The sequence below is a fragment of the Streptopelia decaocto genome, assembly GCF_964273445.1.
Source record: "Streptopelia decaocto genome assembly, chromosome: 1".
NCBI classification, from domain to species: Eukaryota; Metazoa; Chordata; class Aves; order Columbiformes; family Columbidae; genus Streptopelia; species Streptopelia decaocto.
In genome coordinates this window covers 140368525-140391362 of record NC_138663.1, presented here as the reverse complement: position 1 = coordinate 140391362, position 22838 = coordinate 140368525, and the positions used below count along the sequence as shown (strand labels likewise).

The 22838-nt window shown below is 46.5% G+C and overlaps 1 protein-coding gene across 2 annotated transcripts in view; it reads left to right on the top strand.

The window, feature by feature from the left end:
- COL8A1 (collagen type VIII alpha 1 chain) overlaps nt 1-22196 on the top strand; it is a 95041-nt gene extending 72845 nt beyond the window's left edge. For both annotated transcript variants that reach the window (XM_082049497.1, XM_082049498.1), the window contains exons 4-5: nt 17535-17850; nt 20210-22196. In XM_082049497.1, coding sequence (XP_081905623.1) covers nt 17538-17850; nt 20210-22110 — 2214 coding nt within the window. In that variant the 5' untranslated portion in view covers nt 17535-17537 and the 3' untranslated portion in view covers nt 22111-22196. The remainder of the gene's footprint in view (nt 1-17534; nt 17851-20209) is intronic.
- Nucleotides 22197-22838: the final 642 nt, after the last annotated feature.

Genomic DNA, 22838 nt, shown 5'->3' with positions numbered 1-22838 from the left:
TGGAGGCCTGAATTACCGAACTCTGAGAAATATTCATTTTTCTTTTTTACTTTCAAAAATTGATATTTACCAGTGTAATTGATACACAGGAACTGATGGGACACGAGTTTCTCAAAGTTACAGTCACTACTGCATATAGTTCTCCATTTATTCAGATTTCTGCATTTATCTGTGTCACAGATCCTTCCAAGAAAAATTACTAGATCCTCATAGTCAGGAGGATTAATAAAATATTAAATTCAGCAGTCATTTTCAGCCTGAGTCATCTGAGGGAAAACTAGCCAGGAAAATTGTTCAACAATCTTGTGTTAATAATTTTGCATATTTGAAAAATACGTAGGTTTGTCTTCTCTTCCATAACAGTTGTCACTACACTATGAAAGCCACACCACCGTTGTATGGTCACAACACACTGATGATTGCAAGTGAATGAAAACACAAATTTCTCCCCTTCCTCTGCATGATCTGTCATGGCTTAGTCCTTTGAAGACAAGTTCATTTCAGGTGTCACATTTAATCAAGGCGAGGACTTCATTACAAACCAAAGACATAATGGCAAGTAATCATTATTACAATACCAAAAAAAAAAAGTTTCAACTGACCACTGTTAGGAGACTCTTCATCATTTGGGGAATACATATAAGTACGAGAAAGAAATGATAAAACAAGGTATAGCTGTTATTAATAAAGAGAAGAGAGAAAAAATAAGAAGGAATTCAGGAAGAGGGGAGGCATGAGTAGTATTTAACAGCAGTTCTCAAAGGTGATTTATGAGATTTGTACACACATTAGGAGATAATTCAGTCTAGAGCCTAAATAGGCAGCAGAAACAAAACTGCCAAAAATGAAAGATGCTGAGGTGGGGTGTTTTTAGTTTCTTCATTATTCTGAATACAGATGCTGCCTTTTGGGTTGAAAAGAAGAAAAAGAGGGTGATAATTTTTTTCTATATATACTATTTGAAACTAATCCATCCAAATCTGCATTTGAAAGCAATGGCATTGTCATGTGGCAGTAGTTTGTACATTTTGCCCACTGTGTCTTAAAAGAAGAGATGAAAACTCTTCATAAGTTTGCCTTACTTCCCATCTCCGAAACTTTACTTTCAAAAACTTATAATGAAAATAGCATCTAACAAATGAGCAAACATGGATGTCATATAATCCTACAGATTATATTAGCTCTTAGATTTTTGTGCAGTACAGTCACTGACTTACTATTAAAGCTCAAATCAGTGAAGATGGAAGAAACTGGATTACCCTTCAGTTCCAAGCAGACACCTGCTAACTCTCTGGTACCTCAGTTAATTCCCTCACATGTTCCCCTCCATTCACAACCCAGCTTTCCTCCAGGAGCTTCTTCCTTTGCCTCCCGTGAAGCTGCTGTGCCCTGGGGTCCCCCTCAGCCAGCGGCGTGAAACAGTTGTGCCTCCACAAAGCACTCATATAGATGCAGTCACACCAGCAAAGCTGACTTTGGAAGGTTTTGATTTATTTAATTCTTACTGTTTCTTTCATTTGTGTGTGTGTGTAAGGGCAGGGCTTGCCACCCCAGCACGTTGCTCAGAGTTGCTGTTACGGCTGCTTCTCACCTAGAAGGACTTTGCCGACAAGTATTCCTTTAGCAGTAAAGTGCTCCTACTCTAAACACAGCCTAAAATGCACCTTGTGTCCAGTACTGGTACTTGCCAAAGTATCCCTCAAAGGTTTTTGGAGCTTACAAGGCTGCAAACACATCTTTTGGAAACATTAGCCCCTGGATGACTTCAGTAGCACAACTTGTGAGTACAGTCCTTTAGGGAGTTCATTCCTGCAGGATCTAATCAGCCTTGTTATTTAATTTATTGAGAATTTTGCAACAATTTTCAGGGAATACAGCTCAGACCTAAAAAACAACCCTCTAAAACTCTGAGCCTGTGGGCTATAATTATGTACGCTAGATTATCTCTTTCTTTAGCATGGTTAAACAAGCCTTCCAGAAAGCACATTAGAAGCATTTGTATTAAGAATACATGATTTCTGCTAACATCTGAAAATATGTGCAGGTTTCTTGACCTAACACAAAATTATCTTAGAATTAATGTAGGTGTCCTATCTCACAGTGAAACAAAACAAACATACAAAAGAAAATCATTTTAAGGATTGCTGATAGCCCTTCCCATGTCTGGAGAAACAAGACTCCTTTTTCCTTGCTAGAGAAATACCTGCCTAGTAGATTGATGTTTTTATTTGCTCAAGACATGGCCTGTAGATAGCCACGGACCTTTGGTTCTGATGTTCAGCAGTAAGAATCTAGTGGATGAAGTATGTGGGGAAGAATATGGTGTCATTTAAGTGCATTGATCTTTCCGATGCCAGATTTTGTGAAGTTAGTCATTGTCGTCTTAACTGCATCATCCTAGGAACAGCTAGCACATGCCTTAACTACCCCTTTGCACAGATACAAGAAGAACTTTTTCAAATAAGTAGCTGCTTCAAAAATATCCAGATTTTGAAACAAGGACTGGGCAGGGAAAATGGAGGGCATAGTTGATTGACAGTGCAGGACATAGACCCGTTCAGATCCTAATCCATGAGGGGATGTTTGCATCTGGCCCCATAATGGAGACCACATGCCCAAATTAGATGCCTGGACTCCACGCATGTGCATTAGCGGAAGTGAGTGCCTCGGAGGGGGATTCACAAAAGCCACTGTTTGGGGAGCTGGTAAGCCAGCCAAATAGGAAAAGCTGAAGACTGCAGTTTATCCTAAACCCTAGCTCTCTCCTGGGTTTAAGGGCCTTCTGGTGAATGAAAGGCACAGGCACAAGTCCCTCCACTCTCAGCTGATAGCCCACAATCCTCTTTTAAAAGCAGGTGCCAAATTTTTCTTTCAAACCCTGAGCACAAGGGTTTGACTGAGCTCAAGTACAGTCTGACTCGGGCTGTAGAAGATAGGTCTAAGTCCTTCCTTTAGTAAAGAGCACTGAAGTGGGCATCTCCTACCTCCTAGGCATGCCCCAGCCAGCAGGCTATGAGCATCAGCTCTCAGGAGGTGAGTGGGAGCTGGCATGGGTCACAGCAGACCCAGGGAGGCTTGGGGAGGAGGAAAGCCATGAGAAACTTTGTCTGAAAGCTTGGGAGGTATTAGAAAGCAAAGGGAGCCTCAAGTCAACACCCTGCATTAAGAAAGGTTTGTGCACTGGGACCAAGCAGCCCTTCAGGAGGACTTCAGTGGCCTGGCAGCTTGGGCAATGGCTAATCAGTCTGTGGTCAAGGACTTGGATTTTGATTATGGACTGAAGTGCTTTAATTTCCCCCTCCAATCCTATTTCCTCATCTGTTTCCAGCCCCATCTCTGCCTGGTGGTGCTGCTGGCAGTTGAAGGGAGGCTGGTGTCCTGCTTTGGTCCAGTTTAGCAGCTGGGTAGCAACAGGTCTGTCAGCTTATCACCACTGCCAGAGTCCTTCATCCTGGCTGCTGTACTGATGAAACGCAAGTGCCAGCTCCTGCTGCAGATTTTTTAAACCAGTTGGACAGGAGAGCTGAGCACTGACCAGCTTTTTATACCCTGTGTATTTGCTGGTCTCACAGCTATCAGTGATCATGGGTCCAAACGGCTACACTGAACATTTTGTATTGTTTCTCTTGGAGTAGTGCTGAGAGACTTGCGCAAACGGTAGTATTTGCTCTTCAGTACTTGGCTTTGCTTTTCTTTGGACTTGGCTGGGTTATTTCAAGGTGACAGATACGGTGATTTCAAATGCTTTAAACCATAGTACATTGGATTGCATATAAGAAATTAATTCTGCCTCACAGCATCTTTGGAGTTTAAATGACTATGTGTTTTCATGGATCCAGGATAAATGTGTGTGAGTGGTGGGGGCAGGGTCTTTTCTGTGTGTGTTTGTTTCAGAAGCATTTTTTTTCTTCACTGGACTTTTGAGAGATGTAACAAACGTTTACTGTAAATATTCACTGAATCAAACCTACGGGGAGTATTTCACAACTCACGTTGGAAGGTGTTTTGGTGGCTTCATGCTACCCTTATTTTGACACTTGTAGCGTGGGAAGAGAGTGGCATCTGTGTAGGCCTGTCCATGTTACACTTGTTAACAAGTAACAGTGATTTCAATATTTGCCCCTGTGCCCATTGACTAGTCAAGTGGTTATCTGCTGAAGCAGACTTGAATAAGAAGCATTTCTTACCTGCTGTGCAAGAAGAAAAGACAGAAGGTCTGTTTGGTATGACACAAGGATGCGTGTGTGTACAGTTCAGTCATGGTGGCAGTGTAGAGGAGCACACTAGAGTTTTTGGTGGTGATTGCACCCAAGTGCCAGATTATGGACAGGTGTACATTGGTAGATCCACTATCAACCTTCTGGCAACTTCCGACTTCCTGTCTGCTCATAGACGTGACCCAGAGAACAAAGGGTCTTTAATTTTGGACTAGATGACCTTTGAATGGCTCTTCCAACCTGAACTATTCTATGATTCTACACAAATTAAAAGCCCAGTTTTGAAACTATTTTAACAAACTGAGTGTTTAGTTGTGCTTATTGTCATGTTAGTCCATATTGAGAAAAGTAGCATGAAAAATAAAATTTGACCACTTAGGAAACATGATCGTGAGATGATATCTGCTTGATTTTTGTGAATGGAACAGTGTCAGGTCATTACTAAGATCAGCACATCCTAACAAATATTGCCACATCTGCAATATTTTATAATAAAATAGGAAAATTACTGTTTCTGAATAATTTTAAAACATCCTCCTGATTTCTGTTTGGGTGGAGTAGTCTAGTATGTTTTACCTTCCAAAGTAAGATCTTTTCTTCCGCTGTTTGAGCAAAGGTAGAAAAAGTAAGCAAAAGGCAGGAATCTTTTTAAGGGCAAATAACCTTCAAATAAAAATTGTCTGAGAGACAGGAGTATTTTCAAGAAAAAATACTTTATAGACATTTGTCATTGTTTTCATATCTCCCTTGGACTGGGACTTCGAGTTTCCCAGGAGCTGCAAAGTTAGAACACAGCAAATAAAAATAATGGAGAGAAAAGCTGCTATTTCTCTTGATAGGCTCGTCAAAGCACAGTGAATGGAAATACTGTAAGTGGTAACAGTTTGTCTCCAAAACAGAGTCTCCAAAGCCCTTTGCTTGTATTGAAAAAAAAAAAAAAGTCATGAAGCAACATGAGGGCAAGAGCCAAGAAAGCACATTTTGTACACCATCAAAGTAAGAAAAGGAACAGAAATTCTATGCCGTGCCAGGTTCAGGACGGCAATCAAGCAAATTTAGTGGCAAGAAGGCAACACGTAAGGCCACAGGATTGCAACAGGAGTCCCAGAGAACAATAAATTGTTTCAAATTAAGATCAGGCCAAGCACTTCAGAGTCCTGCACAGATTTCTTGCTTTCTAGTTCAAGAACTCCCAGGACTGTTAAAGAAAACACTCTGCATGTTGCAAATGCTAGAGAGTACAATAACTACAAAGGGGCACACGAAATAAAGTTTCTTTATAACCAAAACACTCCAACCAAAGAACTAATGCATCCAGAGTTAGACTCTTTTTTCTTAATGAGATTTCATTATCTTGATGCCTTGTTAGGGGTTAATGGCTCCCATATAGTTCACTCTAAAGCACTTGAATTTAATCAGTACACATGCAGGGCTAAAAAGTGGAGGGAAGAGGAGGGGGGATATAGTTCTAGACCTCAGAGAAGTCCCTGCTTCATCACTGATAATAAAGAGGCTAAAATTACCACTTTCCAAAGAGCCACCTCAGAGGTGCCAGGAGCCCTCACCTCCCAAAATGCCCCCATGCAGAACACTGGTGAGATTGCAGCAGTAACGGAGACAGACACCTGCCTTCACAAAGCCACGGCTGCGCTCTATCCAGCCACAACACAGTGCAGCCTTTTTACCCCCAAAATGAAGAGACAGTGATATTGGTCATGGTGTGGCAGGAGGTCACACTGGGGCAGGAGATCATATTGGGGCAGGGTGTCCGTAGGTGGCCCATGGGCCATGCAAGGCCAATCAGACCTCAAGCAGTGCCAGCAACTGGACCAGCTCTTGCTACAGCCTAGGGATTAAGACAAGCACAAAAGCGGTTTCTGGCCACTTTTCACTCGTCTCCTCATCTGGCATCAAGCGTAGCTTAGCTAGTCTGAAAAGTCAAGCCTACATGGATGTTACATGTGCAGACACCTGTACTGCTTTACATAATATTTGATTCAATAAAAAGACAGATTATCTTCCCTGTGACATCTGTAACAATCAGTCATTGTCATTACCAAAGGCCTTTTTTTAATCAGAATTTTCCTTTCTATTGCCACTTCTGGGGAAGTGTTTAAGAAAAACAGGTACTCTAGCACCTATTTGTGTCTTGCAGATGTTAATGAATGGGATTTTTGCAAATACATATGAGATTTCCTAAAGGCATCAAGATCTACTAATACACACATTGCTCCCCCTCTAAGAAATCTTCCCAGACACATGAAATAAAACCCGAAACCAGGCTGTATTAGAATAAAATATATATAGCCTAGGTTGAACTTTTGTGTCTCTTTAGGACACAATGCACCTCCACAAGGAATATATTTTATTTTTTTCTGCTTTTAGTACAATGCTTTGATTAATCAAATGAGGAACTAAGATTTCTCTGAGCAGTAAAACTGGTATATATCCTTCAGAATAAGACTCTTGCCACTTCTGAGTATTTGGGTGAGATTCAGGATATATTTGATTTTATTAACTGTCACAGAAAGAGACAGTCTTCTTCCCTCACTTCTGTCTACTCTCATAGATCTAATAAGATGGAGCATTTCACTGATTAATAAGCTTAACACTAAACTGTGCAGATTGTTCGCTTGTCATTTAGAGCCAATTGCTAGCGTGTGGCTTGTTCACAAAGCTGTAGCTGGCTGAACCAAGAGGTAGCAAAATGGAAACTTTTTACACTTTTGAGTATAATTCATAGCAGCACTGCTAGAGGCACTGCTTTGGATTAAAATAGTAAAATGCTGTAATACACTTTGCAAACCATTGTACCATAATAACATACAAACAATTTGTACCATGAAAATTTGGGAGGCTTCTACTGCACGCAGCCAGCACAAGCTGTCCCAGGGCAGAGTAAGACCAAAAATGATGAGTGACAGCTGTGAAGGGAGGTTTCCAAAGAAGCCTGTCATTCCCTGTCCACACTGGTTTGCTACCAGTGATCACCATAGCTCACTATCAACACCTTGAGGTTCACCCTACTGGATCAAGCACTTCAGTCTGAAATGCATCTCCAGTTGTTTATCTTTGATTTATTTTGGGGTCAGGGACTGGCAGTAGATGTGAAGAGTTTTTATCAAAACAATCCCCAGACTAACAACACCCGCAGGAGACAGTCGGTTGCCTACAACAGCACTTCCATGAAAACCAGCCTCATTGCCTGTGGGCTGCAAACAGCAAACCCGTTACATCTGATAAGGCAAATTCCCAAATTCCTCAGAGGGCACCAGTGCCCGTGCCCCACAAAGAGACTGTTCTGCAGTGCCCAGCCACACCACTGCTTCAGAGGAGAAGCCCTTTGTTCGGTTCCCATGTTGAACAAACAGTCAATGCTTGGATGCATTGGCTGCCAGTCCCAGGCTCTGCGCCAGGAGGGTGATTTCGTGCCGATAAGCAGGGAGGCAGCTCAACGCTTTGATCGCTTTGTGTGTTCCACGCTATCAGGTCCGGGTTTCCGTGCCTCGTGCAGCCAATCACTGAATGGGCAGCTAGTGGCAGTCACTTAAGTACCTCCATCAAAGCTGCCTACCACCAAGACTGTAGGCAAACTGCCCAGAAGAGAGCATTAGGCAGAGGATTCAAGCACATGCCGTATGGCAGAGAACAGGAAAATGTATTCAAAGGCAGGTATTTGCTAAATCCTACCTATAATTAATTCTAATCCCATAATTAAAGTTGCATGCTTTTCTGCAAACATTCCCCCATGTTGGTCCTTCCTCCCCACGCCGAGGTCAGACAGTGATTTGTGCAAACACGTACACACCACCACGCGAGAGAGCTGCATCCTTGGTGACCGTGGTCACCCAGCTGGTGATGCCTGGCTTGTTGATCCTTGTCACGGCTCCCTGCTGCCTGACAGCAAGTCACTTTCAGGCATTTTCCAGCCAAGAGCTTCTGGGCCAGATCCTCAAAGACAAGCAAGAGACCAGCTCCTCTGGAAATCAATTGTTAGTGCTGAGCATCTGAACACCATCGTAAATCATGAGCTCTGTGTTTCTGTTGGGTCAGCAGAGCTTTGTGCCTGGGAGTCAGGGGTTGTGGAGATGTCAACCTAATCATGCCCAGATTTGCAGGGAGAGATGGAGATGCCTACCCAGGCCCACATAGCTCACAGCAGACTGGGCATTGGGACATTGACTAAAGTCAACATAATTACATCTGCATGCCCTAATTTTTCCTTCTTATCATGGCTGCTTCCAGTCCCAGCATGTATATTTTCACACCTTTGCACAAATAAATACCTGCACACAGACAACTATTTTTGTATATAAGTAGATACAGACATACATGCAAATATACTCTGGAAGTACAAAATAGGGCAAGTCCAAGGGTACCATTTCATACAGAGAGCTGGGTGACCATCCAGACTGAGTATATGCATGAATGTATTTGCAAAAGATTGGAGCAGAGGCAGTTGCTTTGTCTTTGGAAATGTATTTACAAATGGATAAGCAGAGATCTCCCCAGGCATTGCAAGAAAAGATCATATAATTACCACTGAAGCCAAAGATAGCTTATAGATGATTATCAGTTTTTAAGATGAAGCCACTTATTGAGATGCTTTCACACTTCTCTAAGAAAATAACTGTAGACACCATTTTGAATTAAAAAATAGAAATAGGCATCCGCCACATGTTGAATATTCCCCATTAGCAGCAGGTTTATGTATGTGTGCATTTTAAAATGTTTATTATGACAATCCTTGTTATGACTGTCTTAGATTTAGTAAATACCACATGATAATCAGACACAGTTGTTAGACCTTGAGCAAAATATGATTTAATTTATTTTTAACATACTGAACAATAGCTGTTTCTTGGTAATCTAAACTGAACACAGACACTCAACACAACTTTGTTTCCTTGGAGGGGACGGTGAAAAGGAGCGAAGGAAAAAATAATAATAATAAACCTGATCTCTGTGAGAGAGTTTCACAAGAGGCAAGAAGGCAGGATTATATTTACCATAAATCCTACTTTCCTCCATACTGAACACACAGGCCTTAGAGACCCTTTAGCAATGTAAACTCTTCGTCGACTCAGGAAACAGGTATCACCTTTGATGAAGCTGTTGGCACTGTTAAAAGTAAAACGATGCGAGACCCCAAACTTGCTTGGGCTGAAGTCTGGCATGGACCATATATCTCCTCCCAATGACAAGGCTGAACCCTGTCACAGGGACTGCACTCTCACAATGTTCTGCTCTTTACTGCTGAAAATAAGATTAAATCAGTGTAACTAGTCTTAATTTGTGTTAGGAAACTGGTTAGCTTTCAGAGGAAATTCGTGCCAAGTTGCATTTGGTTGCCTTCTCTCCCTAGTTTTATGTGGAGTATGACTGATCTTTCAAAACTAAACCCCCCAAACTGAGGTTAATTAGTTCAATTGCAAATTCAAAAACATCTGTCTAAATGACATAAAACTGTGTTTGGCACAGAAAAGCAGAAGAGTGCTTTATATTCAAGTAGTGATATGTACGTTAAATGGCACCCTAAGATCTGAGCAAATACCAAATTATTTGGCAAGCAAAAGGTGGTTGGTTTCTCCTGCCCCTGAAAATAAAATTCCCAGTAAAAGTCAGTCTCTGTGCAGTACAGGGTATCCTCAGACCCCTTCAGAAAGTACTCACCAACTTACAAGTTAGTCCTCAAAGGAGTTCAGTGATTCAGAGATTAATTTTGGCTAAGATTAAGTTTTGAAATCATGCCTTTGAAAACTGTGGAGGACAATGTGCTCGAAAGATCGCTGCTCAAGTCACCTACGCATCACAGCACTGCTGCTGGGAATGAAAACCAGCATTTACTTGACTTTTCACATATAAAGACATCACCCAGTTGAAGTCACCCCAACTATTAATTGATGCTGGGCCACTACAGAAACTAAGGCCTTGATAATTGCTCTTCTAATTTTCATAGAATCATTTTGGCTGGAAAAGATTTTTAAGATCATTGAGTCCAACCATTAACCTAACACTGCCAAATCCACCTCTAAACCATGGCCCTAAGCACCTCATCTACATGTCTCTTAAACATCTCCAGGAATGGTGGCTCAACCACTTCCCTGGGCAGCCTGTTCCAATGCCTGACAACCCTTTCTGTGAAGAAAGTGCTAACATTTCTTAGAAGACAGGTAGCTGGCTAACAGAAAAGAAAATTATACACCCAGAGATTAATCTAATGCACTTCAGGTGGTGGTGACCTTAACAAAAATATGTATGGGGTGGGCACACACTTGCATGTATAACCCAGCGGTTTAAGGGAACCATATTGTACAAAACAGGAACAGTACAGGTTATTTGTTACCAAAGTAACAATAAAACCAAAAGCAGGTAAAAAAAACGGTTACTGCTTTGCACAGACTTCGTAGCTTTCTGGTACAAGCCCTTCTTTGACTTAGCGTGAGCTGCCATGTAGCTCTGCCCGTGAGCTGGGGGGCAGCCAGGGAGCTCCCCATGGAGGGCAACTGTGCATCCAACCCACCAGCTCCCTGCAGCCCGGTGGTGTTACTCCTTACACTAGGCAGCACCTTATCTGCCATTTCCATGGCATTTTGCCATCCCCACACATCTCTACATGACAAAGAGGGACTTTAGTGAAGTTTATAATGTTCCTGTGGGATTGGACCCCTCCACCCCAAGAGCAGAGCCATCTCTGGCTACACCATTGTAGACACTTGGGAATATGATCCATTATTAAGGTTACTCCAAAAGTTGCCGTGTTCTTGACCACTTTTGATCTCAAGTCAAAAACATGCTGGAGCATTCAGCTTTTTAGCATCAAATAATTTTTGGAAACCCTCTTCTGGGCACAAAATCTCCAGAGTCACTTGAATTTTCATTTCATTAGTTTTGCAGCAGTGATTTTCCATGTAGAAACCTGAGCGCTAGCAAGTCCATCCCCTCAGCACAGTGGGGAAGGGGTCCCTGCAGTTTTGTGCACCCCCATGGAAGGGACTCCAGGGCAGAAGAGTTCAGGTCACTGAAATCTGCTCATGCTTTATGCCTCTTCAGGGAAATACAGCAGTTCAAAAGCAATATGTGCTAAATTAAGCCCACAGGGCTAGTCTTGGGGTCAGCATCTTAGAGGTTCTAAGACATGGGCAAATTTCATTTAACCCCAAAATTGGTTGCAGGGTGATCACTTCCCTGTAAGAGCTGATAAATCAAGGTCTGGCTTCCATGCTTTGCATGATCAACTATGATTTCAAGTCCCACATGGACGGGCATCACTCTTTCCATACATTCTTTATGTAATTAGGCTAAACAAACCATTATTTCTTCACACCAATTTAAGAATTATGACTGCTGGTACATTTTGTTTTGTTTCCAGTTTCTACTGACAAATGCAAGTAGCCAGAAGAAGGTCCTTTCTAGTTTTCTCAGGAGAACAGCTCTACCAAAGAGATTATTGAGAAATTTTCTCTCTTGAGCTTTGCCTGTAAAAGTATGTTTTTTCAAGGACTCTCTCTCACCCACAGAGCCAACCACATGTGTTCACACACAAGCAGCTGAACACTGTGGTTTAGGATAATGTTCAGGCTTGCTCCACCCTAGGTGAAGCAAAATCATAGAATCATAGAATGTCCTGAGTTGGAAGGGACCCACAAGACTCTTGCATCTGCCAGGAACAATCCCAGGCACCAGTATAAGTTGGGGAATGACCTGTTAGAGAGCAGTGTAGGGGAAAGAGATCTGGGGGTCCTGGTGGACAGCAGGATGATCATGACCCAGCACTGTGCCCTTGTGGCCAGGAAGGCCAATGGCATCCTGGGGTGTATTAGAAGGGGGTGGTTAGTAGATCCAGAGAGGCTCTCCTTCCCCTCTACTCTGCCCTGGTGAGACCACATCTGGAATATTGTGTCCAGTTCTGGGCCCCTTAGTTCAAGAAGGACAGGGAACCGCTGGAGAGAGTCCAGCGCAGGGCAACGAAGATGATTAAGGGAGTGGAGCATCACCCTTATGAGGAAAGGCTGAGGGAGCTGGGTCTCTAGCTTGGAGGAGACTGAGGGGTGACCCCAATAATGTTTATAAATATGTAAAGGGTGAGTGTCATGAGGATGGAGCCAGGCTCTTCTCAGTGACAACCAATGATAGGACAAGGGGTAATGGGTGCAAACTGGAACATAGGAGGTCCCACTTAAATATGAGAAGAAACTTCTTCACGGTGAGGGTGCCAGAGCACTGGAACAGGCTGCTCATTGGGGCTGTGGGGTCTCCTTCTCTAGAGACATTCAAAACCCACCTGGACACATTCCTGTGTAACTTCATCCAGGTGTTCCTGCTCCGGCAGGGGAATTGGACTAGATGATCTTTTGAGGTTCCTTCTAATCCCTAACATTCTGTGATTCTGTGAACAAACGAAGTGACTTGACCTGCTCCTCTTATGGCTTCCCCTCTAAAGCCTTCACCAACCTAGTGGCCCTCATCTGGACACTCTCCAGTAGCTTTATATCCTTTTTATATTGTGGTGCCCAAAAAGGTTACTGTGTCTTAATCTGAAAGGCTGGTGCAAAAATGACACATCACACAGTATGAAGGCCCAGTAGCATCTACTCATTCTTCTCTCAGACATTCAAACAATTCAGGTAAAGCTTTGGTCTGCCATAAATCTGTAGACACGTTCCCATTGCTTTCTGACAGAAACCCAGAAAAATCCCATTCCAAAGCCAGCTTACTGCTTCACTGATGGGCACCTTTGAAAGCACATCGGATTCCATTAAATGAATGTGTTTGAAGATAATCCCTAAATTGCTGGGATTTGGACGAAGGGTGTGTGAAGCCTTACACTTTGGCTGTATCTTCAGCACAGATTTACTCTCCTCACTCCAGTAATTTCCTTAAGTCTTGTCACTGCTGTGAACATCTCCTTTTGCTATTCACAAACTCTGGAGGACCTATCTGACATTTAGGATCCATACACCTCTTTTAAAAACCAAGAGCAAGATTTTCAGTAGCTTTTAAGATCCTGGTGGTTTCCTAGTGAGGTCTTCAAACGACTAGAACTGTGCACTCAGGCGTTCAGAAACAAACTGCAGGGCAGAAGAAAAGACCTTAAACTTCTCTCTTCTTAATACATAAGTAACTTTTCATAATAGAATGAGACAGGCAATGAGCTGCAACAATGAAGGACTATCGCAGTCATTCCTCATGTTTTAGGGCAGGCTCGCCTTACAGCAAGAGTATCTGATAGTGATAATCCAGCTGGACCCACTAGAAGCATGCAGGGAGCAGTAGCAGTCACATACACGACTTCACCACATTTCTCATCAAGACTAATTTTGTGTGATCCCTCCTTCCTTTGGGAGCAGGGGAGAGACGAGCCGCACGGCCAGCGCCAAATATGAGCCGCTTCCCAGGTACCTGTGGCAGCTCCCAAGACCCAGACAGCTCACATGAGACCACTGAGGAGGCTCTGACCTCCTCCACAAAGACATCAGCCAAAGTCCTATCCAGCTGAGGTTGTTCAGTAAATAGACAGCCACCTTCCACCTCAGCTGGTCACAGGCACCAGCCCCGGCCAAAATCAATAGACCAGAAGCAATCTGTCATTTCCAGGCTACACTGTTTTGGATATGATGAGTCAAAAAACACTGAGGGAAACACAGATGGAGTGAGATCACCTCGTTTTCTGGAGCCTTCCTATCTCTAGAAGTCTTGCCTGCTCTCCCTCAAAATTTCCATGTGCGGACACAAAAACATCTCGTGTGCTGCGTGGTCACCCCTGTTACACCACGGGTGCCTTGTGTGAGGCTTGTCAGGGCCCAGGGAGCTCAGCTCCAGCAGTGGGAGCCTGAGTTCACCCTCGGCTAAGGGCAGGCTGGTGTCTCCTGATAGGAACTTCTTTTCAATTGTTGCAAATAGCTCCCACCGGCACACAAAGCCCATGTTTTGTAATAAAAACAAGGAGAAAAATCACATCCAAAGGAATTTTACCTATTTCTCTCTCCACTTATTCCACTGAAATTATCTTTTTAACAAAACAACCCCCGCCAAACTGGCCACCAGAACAACAAAGTAGCCAAGAAGCTAGTTTAATAACCTTATTCTTCAAAATCCACCCTGCCCTTCATACTTGTAGATTTCAATGACAGTTCTAACATATATATATTTAAAAAAAAAAGGTTTCACTGCCTTTCTCTCTTCATATAGACAATACTTCATTTGGGAGAGATGCACAAAAAGCTATAAATTTTCCAGAAACTGGGATTTTCCCTCTAACGTGAGGCAGGTGTTACCCTACCTGGCTACAAAGAGCCAAAGCTGCAGACAGTCACGGTACTGAAAGGAACAGAAAGCACAGAGACAAGAATGGGGATACCCTGCCATCCCAGAAAAAGGTCACTCAGGGTCCACGAGCCCAGATGAAGCTGCAGCAGAATAAGAAGTTACCATGTCTCAGCTGACCACGCACAGGCTGTCCTTGCAGTCCAGTGCCACTGAGCTTTAAGCAGAAATACCAGGTTTTAAGGCCACAATCCTCTATCTCACAGCAAAGCTGCCAGCCATGGACTAAGAGCCACGTGAAACTCACTGGAGAAGCATTTGCTGAAATGTTTTGCTGAACAAGGATGACCGACAGTGTTTGGGCTTTAGCTACACTTAAAAACTCCTGTACATCTTGGCTCTGGTTTTCTTTGCCACATGGCAGCTGGTTACATCCAAGACCTTAAATTCCTGGGAGAGAAAGTGACTGTAGAAACTCAGCAGTGCAACATACACTCCATCTAGTGTTTATTCACTAATATTTCGTTTTCTTAAACGGTTTGTTTTGCTGTTAACACATAGCTCCATCTTTTCTGTAGTTTGTTTGGATATTTAAGATCATTATTTAAAATATTAACCTTCTGCTGGTTGTTTTAATTCAACAGTTCTGATTTAGCCTCCACTTACAGCTTCAGTAATGATGATACACTAATATCCATTGACAGATTAAATCTCATGGAACAAAATTATAGGCTCATAGAACAAAATGAAGGAGAAATGTTTGAAAAGAGCAGCAAGTGTTTCTCCAGGTGCTTTGCTAACACAAAGTCAATGGAGAACTTTGAGCAGGAGTAAAACATAAAAACTGACACGCAATGTTACCACCTGGTCAATAACTTTCACCACAGCACAGAGCAGAGAGAGCAGCAGTTTCTCTGGGACGGTCCCTGCCAGCCCACCTGCTGCCCGAGCCAAGCCCACAGCAGCAATCAGGGAAACCATGCACCACGACCACTGGATGCCTGTGGGGCCACCAACCCAGTCCCGGAGTTTGGTGAGCTCCGCAGCCACCCTGCAGCCTCCTCACACCTCCAGCCCGCTGGGCACGAGCCACTCATAGATGTGTTGCAAAGTCCCACCCTCCCACGTTATTTTGAGGCCCATTTTGGAGGCATGGTGCACACTATGCAGGGTTAGAGGAGGCAAGCAGAGCTGCTTGCTGCCCTCTCCTCCATGAATACATTTCCTCCCTCTAACCCTACCCACCTCTCGCACTCCCCATGGTGGTCTCAGCCCACATCAGGTCGTGCTGCCCCAAAAAGCAATTTGGGTCACAGAATGGTTAATGTTGGAAGGGACCTCTGGAGGTCATCTAGTCCAAGCCACCTGCTAAAGCAGGTTCACCTGGAGCAGATCACACAGGAATGTGTCCAGGCAGGTTTTGAATGTCTCCAGAGAAGGAGACTCCACAACCTCTCTGGGCAGCCTGTTCCAGTGCTCTGGCACCCTCAAAGTAAAGAAGTTTCTCCTCAGGGTCCTACCACACACTGCAGAATCACCCTGCACCGGGGAGCCAGGGCTGCAGCCCTGAAAGCAGCTGGACTCCGTCAGGAAACAGCCACAGCAGGGAAAAGAGGAAAAGTTCTCCCTGCAAAAGACCCCTCCCAAGGCACAGGGGGCATGGTGCTGAGTCCCTTTGGCACAGACCAAGGGGCTTCTTTGTCCTCTTTGTTGACCCAGGCTATGAGGGGAGGACAAGAAAATAAGCAGGCAGCACAAAGCCCTCGCTGCCTCCTCAGGCCACCTTCATCACACCTGGGCTCAACGGGGACCAGCAGCTGCTGGGAGTGAGTCCTGATGAGGAGTTTGGCAAAACTCTGCTGGCATGTGTGTGGTGGGGGCTTTTCCAAGTGTTCGGGTTGTAGGTAAGGTGTCTTTGCTTTGTGGAAAAGCAGGGACAAGGGGACAGCCATCAAGCCTGGCAATTACCACGTGCATTTGAAAAGAGCAGGACTTGCCTACTGGGGTCTGTTTTGGGACACACTGCAAAGTACTGGAACACATGGAGAGTCTCCTTGTTACCTCAGACTGCCCCCAGATTTGCATTTGTTTAGGGAGTTCCCAATTTGCTGCTCACCTGCTAGTAATATCCTTACTAATTTCCTTACCTCAGAAAGGAAAGCCAACAGCAGATGTGACAAGTCCCAACCTTATATTCTGATAAGGAAGAAAGAAAAACAAACAAAACACTGTTCTGTTGCATTAGCAGGGGTGGTGAGGTGCTGGGATGGCCTGCCTGGGGAGGGGACAGGGTCTGCAACAGAGGAGACCTTTAGTAAACAGTTGAGCATCTCTGGAGAAAGGGGTAGGTTGGCTGATGCTGCCCAGAGGCAGTGTTGGGCCAGACAGCCCCTAGACCGCTGTCTTCTTCTGGGTGAAGGCTGGGATGCTTGGAGCCCAGCTCAGGAGGCAAGCTGGCAAGGAGCTGCGACAGAAATGGAGAACCCCTGGAATTTGCACATCTGGGGCACCATTCTAGGCACAGATTTCAGCTGCAGAAACTGAGCTTTCATTGCTATGGAAAGCACAGCACAAGGGGCATTGATAATTTAGCCTCCTTTGGCAGAAAGTGTTTAAGAGATGCCCATGTGTCCCTCCCTGCCCTCCCCCTGTGCCGGAGCTCACAGCAGAGCTCCCCAGGCCTTGTGTTGTGCCACTGACAGAGGTGAGAAAGCAGCAAATTCCAGCCTGGGGATGGGAGGGAGCAGGTCCCCACATGGATAAACCACACAGGGCACTGCTCGGGATGTGTGGGGTAGCATAAAAGTAAATGCATATAACGACATTTGCTATAACAGTACTATTGGAATAAGGGCCTCCAACAAACCAGATACAGGCTGGCTGCAGGATGTCCCCAGGGCAACACACAAGCCAGAACCAGTTTGCAGAGGTTTAGGTCCAGTTTGCCACAGAAAATGAGAGCAGGTCAGCCTCAATGGGAGATGCATGACACACACAAAAACCTGAAAACAGTATTTTCTACCAACTGTGGGTTTTTTGTGTTTTTCACAGGTGATGGCCATGCTGTTCTTCCCTGTGCAGCTGCTGGCAGTGACTGTCACCATTTACCTACAGCTGGTGAGGTCTGCTCAAGGTGGCGTCTACTATGGGATCAAGCAGCTGCCACCCCAGGTGCCCCAGTACCAGCCCCTCGGACAACAAGTACCTCACATACCACTGGGCAAGGAAGGCATCCCAATGCAGCACATGGGCAAGGAGGTTCCCCACATGCAGTATGGCAAAGAGTACCCCCATCTGCCTCAATACATGAAGGAGGTCCCACAGATGCCTCTGCTCGGCAAGGACATGGCTCCCAAGAAAGAGAAAGGTAGGCCTGGCACATCCCTCACCACCCCTGCACCATCCTGTCTGGGTGCCTCACAGCACCATCTGCCTGGGGGGAACTGAATCATAGAATTGGTTGGAAGGAACTTTCAATGAGCAGGGATGCTGCAATGAGGAGGGATCTCTGCAACTAGATCAGGTTGCTCAGAGCCCCATCCAGCCTGGCCTGGAATGTCTCCAGGGATGGGGCATCTACCATCTCTCTGGGCAACCTGTGCCACTGTTTCACCACCCTCATTGTAAAGTATTTCTTCCTCAGATCTAGTCTGAATCTCCCCTCCTTTGGATTTAAAACCATTACCCCTTGTCCTGTCACAACAGGCCATGCTAAAAGTCTGTCCCCATCTTTCTTATAGGCCCCTTTAAAGTATTGAAAGGCCACAATAAAGTCTCCTTGGAGCCTTCTTCGGGCTGAACAACCCCAACTCTCTCAGCCTGTCCTCACAGCAGAGCTGTTCCAGCCCTCTGATCATTTTTGTGTCCTCCTCTGGACCCTCTCCAACTTGTCCACGTCTTTTCTGTACTGAGGGCTCCTGAGTTGGACGCAGAGCTCCAGGTGAGGTCTCACCAGAGCAGAGCAAAGGGACAGAAGATGGGGAACAGGCTGCTACAGGCTGGGCAGAGCACCCAGGTGCCACGAGGTCTGGCCAGGTTGGTACCTAGCCACAGGTGGATGAGATGGGCTCACATAAACTATGGGGCAGCTTGAGGTCACCATAGCAAGGCCACAGTAATCCTCCAGGCTGCAGCACAGCCTCTGAGCAGCCCTGCCTGTGACCAGTCCTCCAGCACCCAGGCTGGCCCCACACTTGTTTGGGTGCTCATTCGAGGCTGGGAGAAATCTTGTAACCCACTTGTCTGCAGAAAACCCTCTGATGGGGTTGCAAATGATGGTCCAGGTAAACGGGCCAGGGTCCTGCATGGAGGTGCTCCCACTCTCACTGCAGCAACTGGACATGAAAGAAGAGCTCTGAGATTTGAATTTACAGAAATATCATGGTTTTGTCTGGATTTGTCCAGACCCTGTGATTTGGAAGTTTGAAGATAAAAACATACAATTGTTCTTCTGACTCAGCAGTCCTCTTTCTGTAGGTTATTTGGGGGAGTAACAGAGGCACTGAAGATACCGGGCATTACTGCGTGAGTCTGCACATGCGAGCACTTCCAGTATTCAGTAAAGGAAGTTGGGACACTATTAGGATATTTAAGAAAACAGCAAAACAACAAAAAAATGTCCAAAATACAGAGGGCAACCAGGAACACCCAGTATCATAAAATCCTTATGGGGTCAGTGAGCATCTGTGCAACTTCAGACACGGTGGTTAACTCTGTCTTTTTGAGGGTTCAGCATAACCACACCCTTCACTGGCTTCAGAGGGAAATGGAAGATTTCAGGGCCTATTTTTGGAGTGTCTGAACAAGCATGACTGGCTGTAGTAAAACCAACCCATCCTGTGAGCAACAGCGGTTTTCTACGTGCATGAAACACAACATGTGCAGAGAGGGAGGGTTTCTGCCTCCCAAAGAACAGTTAATTCTCTTTCCTCTCCCTTTCCCCCAAACCCCTTGCTTCTTTATCCATTGTAGAGCTGGAGAGAAGCAGACTTTCCACTTCACACAGAAAGCCTGCAGCGTGAAGGGCAACCAACCCCAGCACAACCGCTCCCGTGCAGCAACTCCCTCACCCTGACCTGCAATGCTAAGTGGTCACATACACAAAAATGTGGGCTTGGACAATAACAACACTTTGCGAAGTGTTTAGAAGAGCTCTAACTAGACATGGCTATGACAAAAACCTGTGGGAGCTTAGCAATGCTGGATGAGGCTGTAGGTTTCCGGTAATATCTTAATGGAAACCAAAATCTTGGTGAAAATGCAATCATGCCTACGTACAAACTTCTTACTGATTCAATCTTTTTTAATTGATCTTGCTCATGTAAGCCTCTCCAACAGAAGCACTTTTATGCCAGAACTCTTCCCACAGCATGAGAACCCTGAGCAACTTCCGTGTCCTGCAAAAACTCTTAAAAGTAGATCAGTCGACAGCAATATGGGACAAAAGTCAGATTTCACTGCTTAAGATTGTAGGGGTAGAAAATACTAGTAAAGTGCAAAGTGCAAAGTTTGGGGTATGGAAAACAGCAGGAATATCCTCTTTGTTCCAAACACCAACCTGTAACTCACTGGCCAGCTCTGCCTCTCCACATACCACAAAACCAAGAGGCATCATAACAAGCAAATTCAATTCAAAACCGCCTTTGTGTTTCTTGAAGGATGCGACTGCAATTACCCTTTGTCTCTCCCCTTCCCCTTTTTTTCTTTTTCTTTTCTTCCCAACTCAGAAATGCCCGTGCGCAGTCTTAGGGGTGAGCAAGGTCCCCCCGGTGAGCCTGGACCAAGAGGGCCACCAGGGCCACCCGGATTACCAGGTCACGGTGTGCCAGGAGCCAAAGGGAAACCCGGCCCGCAAGGATATCCAGGAATAGGGAAGCCAGGTTTGCCAGGAATGCCAGGGAAACCAGGGGTCATGGGGCCCCCGGGGCCAAGAGGCGAGATGGGGCCAAAGGGGGAGATCGGGCCCATGGGGATACCCGGACCACAAGGTCCACCAGGGCCTCACGGGCTTCCTGGCATAGGAAAAGCGGGTGCTCCGGGGCTGCAGGGACAGCCGGGGCCGAAGGGCGAACCCGGGATGAAGGGGCCCCCTGGACCCCCCGGGATCCCAGGGCCAAAAGGGGATAAGGGCGTCGGGATCCCAGGTTTGCCAGGGCTGAAGGGTCCGCCTGGACTGCCCGGTCCCCCTGGCCCCGTGGGGCTGCCAGGGGTTGGCAAGCCGGGCATGGTTGGCTTCCCTGGCCCGCAGGGACCCCTGGGCAAACCTGGGCCCCCAGGAGAGCTGGGACTGCAGGGGCCCCCGGGTCCTCCTGGGATCCAAGGCCCTCCTGGCCCCCCCGGCATTGGCAAACCCGGCCAGGATGGCGTCCCTGGCCAGCCAGGCTTCCCGGGCGGCAAAGGGGAGCAGGGCCTGCCAGGCTTGCCAGGGCCCCCCGGCCTCCCCGGGGTTGGGAAGCCGGGCTTCCCCGGGCCCAAAGGTGAGCGTGGAGTGGGTGGTCCGCCGGGCCCTCTGGGACCGAAGGGGGAGAAGGGGCACGCAGGGCCACCAGGCATGGGGGGGCCGCCGGGGGAGCCAGGTCAGCCGGGACTGCCGGGCATCATGGGCCCCCCGGGGGCTGCTGGCTTCCCGGGACCCAAAGGAGAGGGTGGCGCTGTGGGGCCACCGGGGCCGGTCGGCCCCAAAGGTGAACCTGGCCTGCAAGGGTTTCCAGGGAAGCCAGGCTTTCCTGGGGAAGTGGGGGCCCCCGGGCTGCGGGGGCTGCCAGGCCCCATAGGGCCCAAGGGGGAAGCCGGGCACAAGGGCCTGCCGGGGCTGCCAGGCGTCCCAGGGCTCGTGGGGCCAAAGGGTGAGCCAGGGCTCCCCGGTGCCCAGGGGCTTCAGGGCCCCTCGGGCATCCCAGGCATCGCAGGACCCAGTGGTCCCATCGGCCCCCCGGGCCTGCCGGGGGCGAAGGGGGAGCCCGGCCTGCCAGGACCCCCCGGCTTCCCCGGCGTGGGCAAACCCGGCGTCGCGGGGCTGCAGGGACCCCCGGGGAAGCCTGGGGCACTTGGTCCCCCTGGCCAGCCAGGCCTTCAGGGGCCACCTGGCCCCCCCGGGCCCCCCGGGCCCCCAGTCATCATCCCACCCACTCCGCCTGCCGTGGGACAGTACCTGCCTGAGGTCGCGCCAGGGATCGAGGGCCTCAAGCCCCCGTACGGCTACAAGAAAGGCAAGGCTGGCGCCGCTGTCTACGAGATGCCCGCATTCACAGCAGAGCTCCTCACCCCCTTCCCCCGGGTCGGGGTGCCTGTGAAGTTTGACAAGCTCCTCTACAATGGCCGGCAGAACTACAACCCCCAGACGGGGATCTTCACCTGTGAGATCCCCGGCGTCTACTACTTCGCCTACCACGTCCACTGCAAAGGGGCCAGCGTCTGGGTGGCGTTGTTCAAGAACAACGAGCCGCTGATGTACACCTACGATGAGTACAAGAAGGGCTTCCTGGACCAGGCTTCAGGCAGCGCCGTTGTCCAGCTGATGCACGGAGACAAGGTTTACGTCCAAATGCCATCTGAGCAGGCGGCAGGACTCTATGCCGGGCAGTACGTTCATTCGTCTTTTTCAGGATATTTATTGTATCCCATGTAAAACAAAAACCAGACACACACACACACACATGCACACAAAATCAAAACCTCTGCTTCAAACTTTTATACCGTGAAAGATGCATTTTATGACCATTTCAGACCATCTTGTACCAAAAAAAAAAAAAAAAAAATAATACAAAGTTTAACATTATGCACAGCTAGTTATATTAAAAAAAAAAAAAGATGCAGAGAACATATCTAAAGATGTGCATCAGGTTCATAAACAGCTGTTTTGCACCTGAGGGGACATATTAGCTGTACATTATATATTTCTGTGATGCCATGCTTACTTAATTTCATTCACAATAATTCAGTACTAAAGTTCAAATCAGTGTACATCACTTTCTCCTGTTGCATAGATCAGTTATGAGATGAAAACCAGTGACTTAAACCAGAGTAGGTCAGTCTCAAATTACATGGAAAAATTTGAGTGGCTTTTTATTTGTTTGAGTGGGTTATTTTTTCTTTTTTTTGACAGCAGGTCTGCCTGACAAGCAAAGGTTCTCTTAGCTAGAGGCCTTTATTTCCTTACCCCCCACATAAAATATCCCTGCAGGAGTGTTTTTTCCTGAACAATTTATTTATGAAAGAGCACTGGTGGTCAAACTATTCCCCACGAGCCTTCTACAGCTGTCACTGGACCCAGAACATCACCACTGACTCCAGCAGGCACTGGGTTCACCTCCAAATGCCACAGCACTCGCAAAGTCTCCATCTTCATTTGCATGG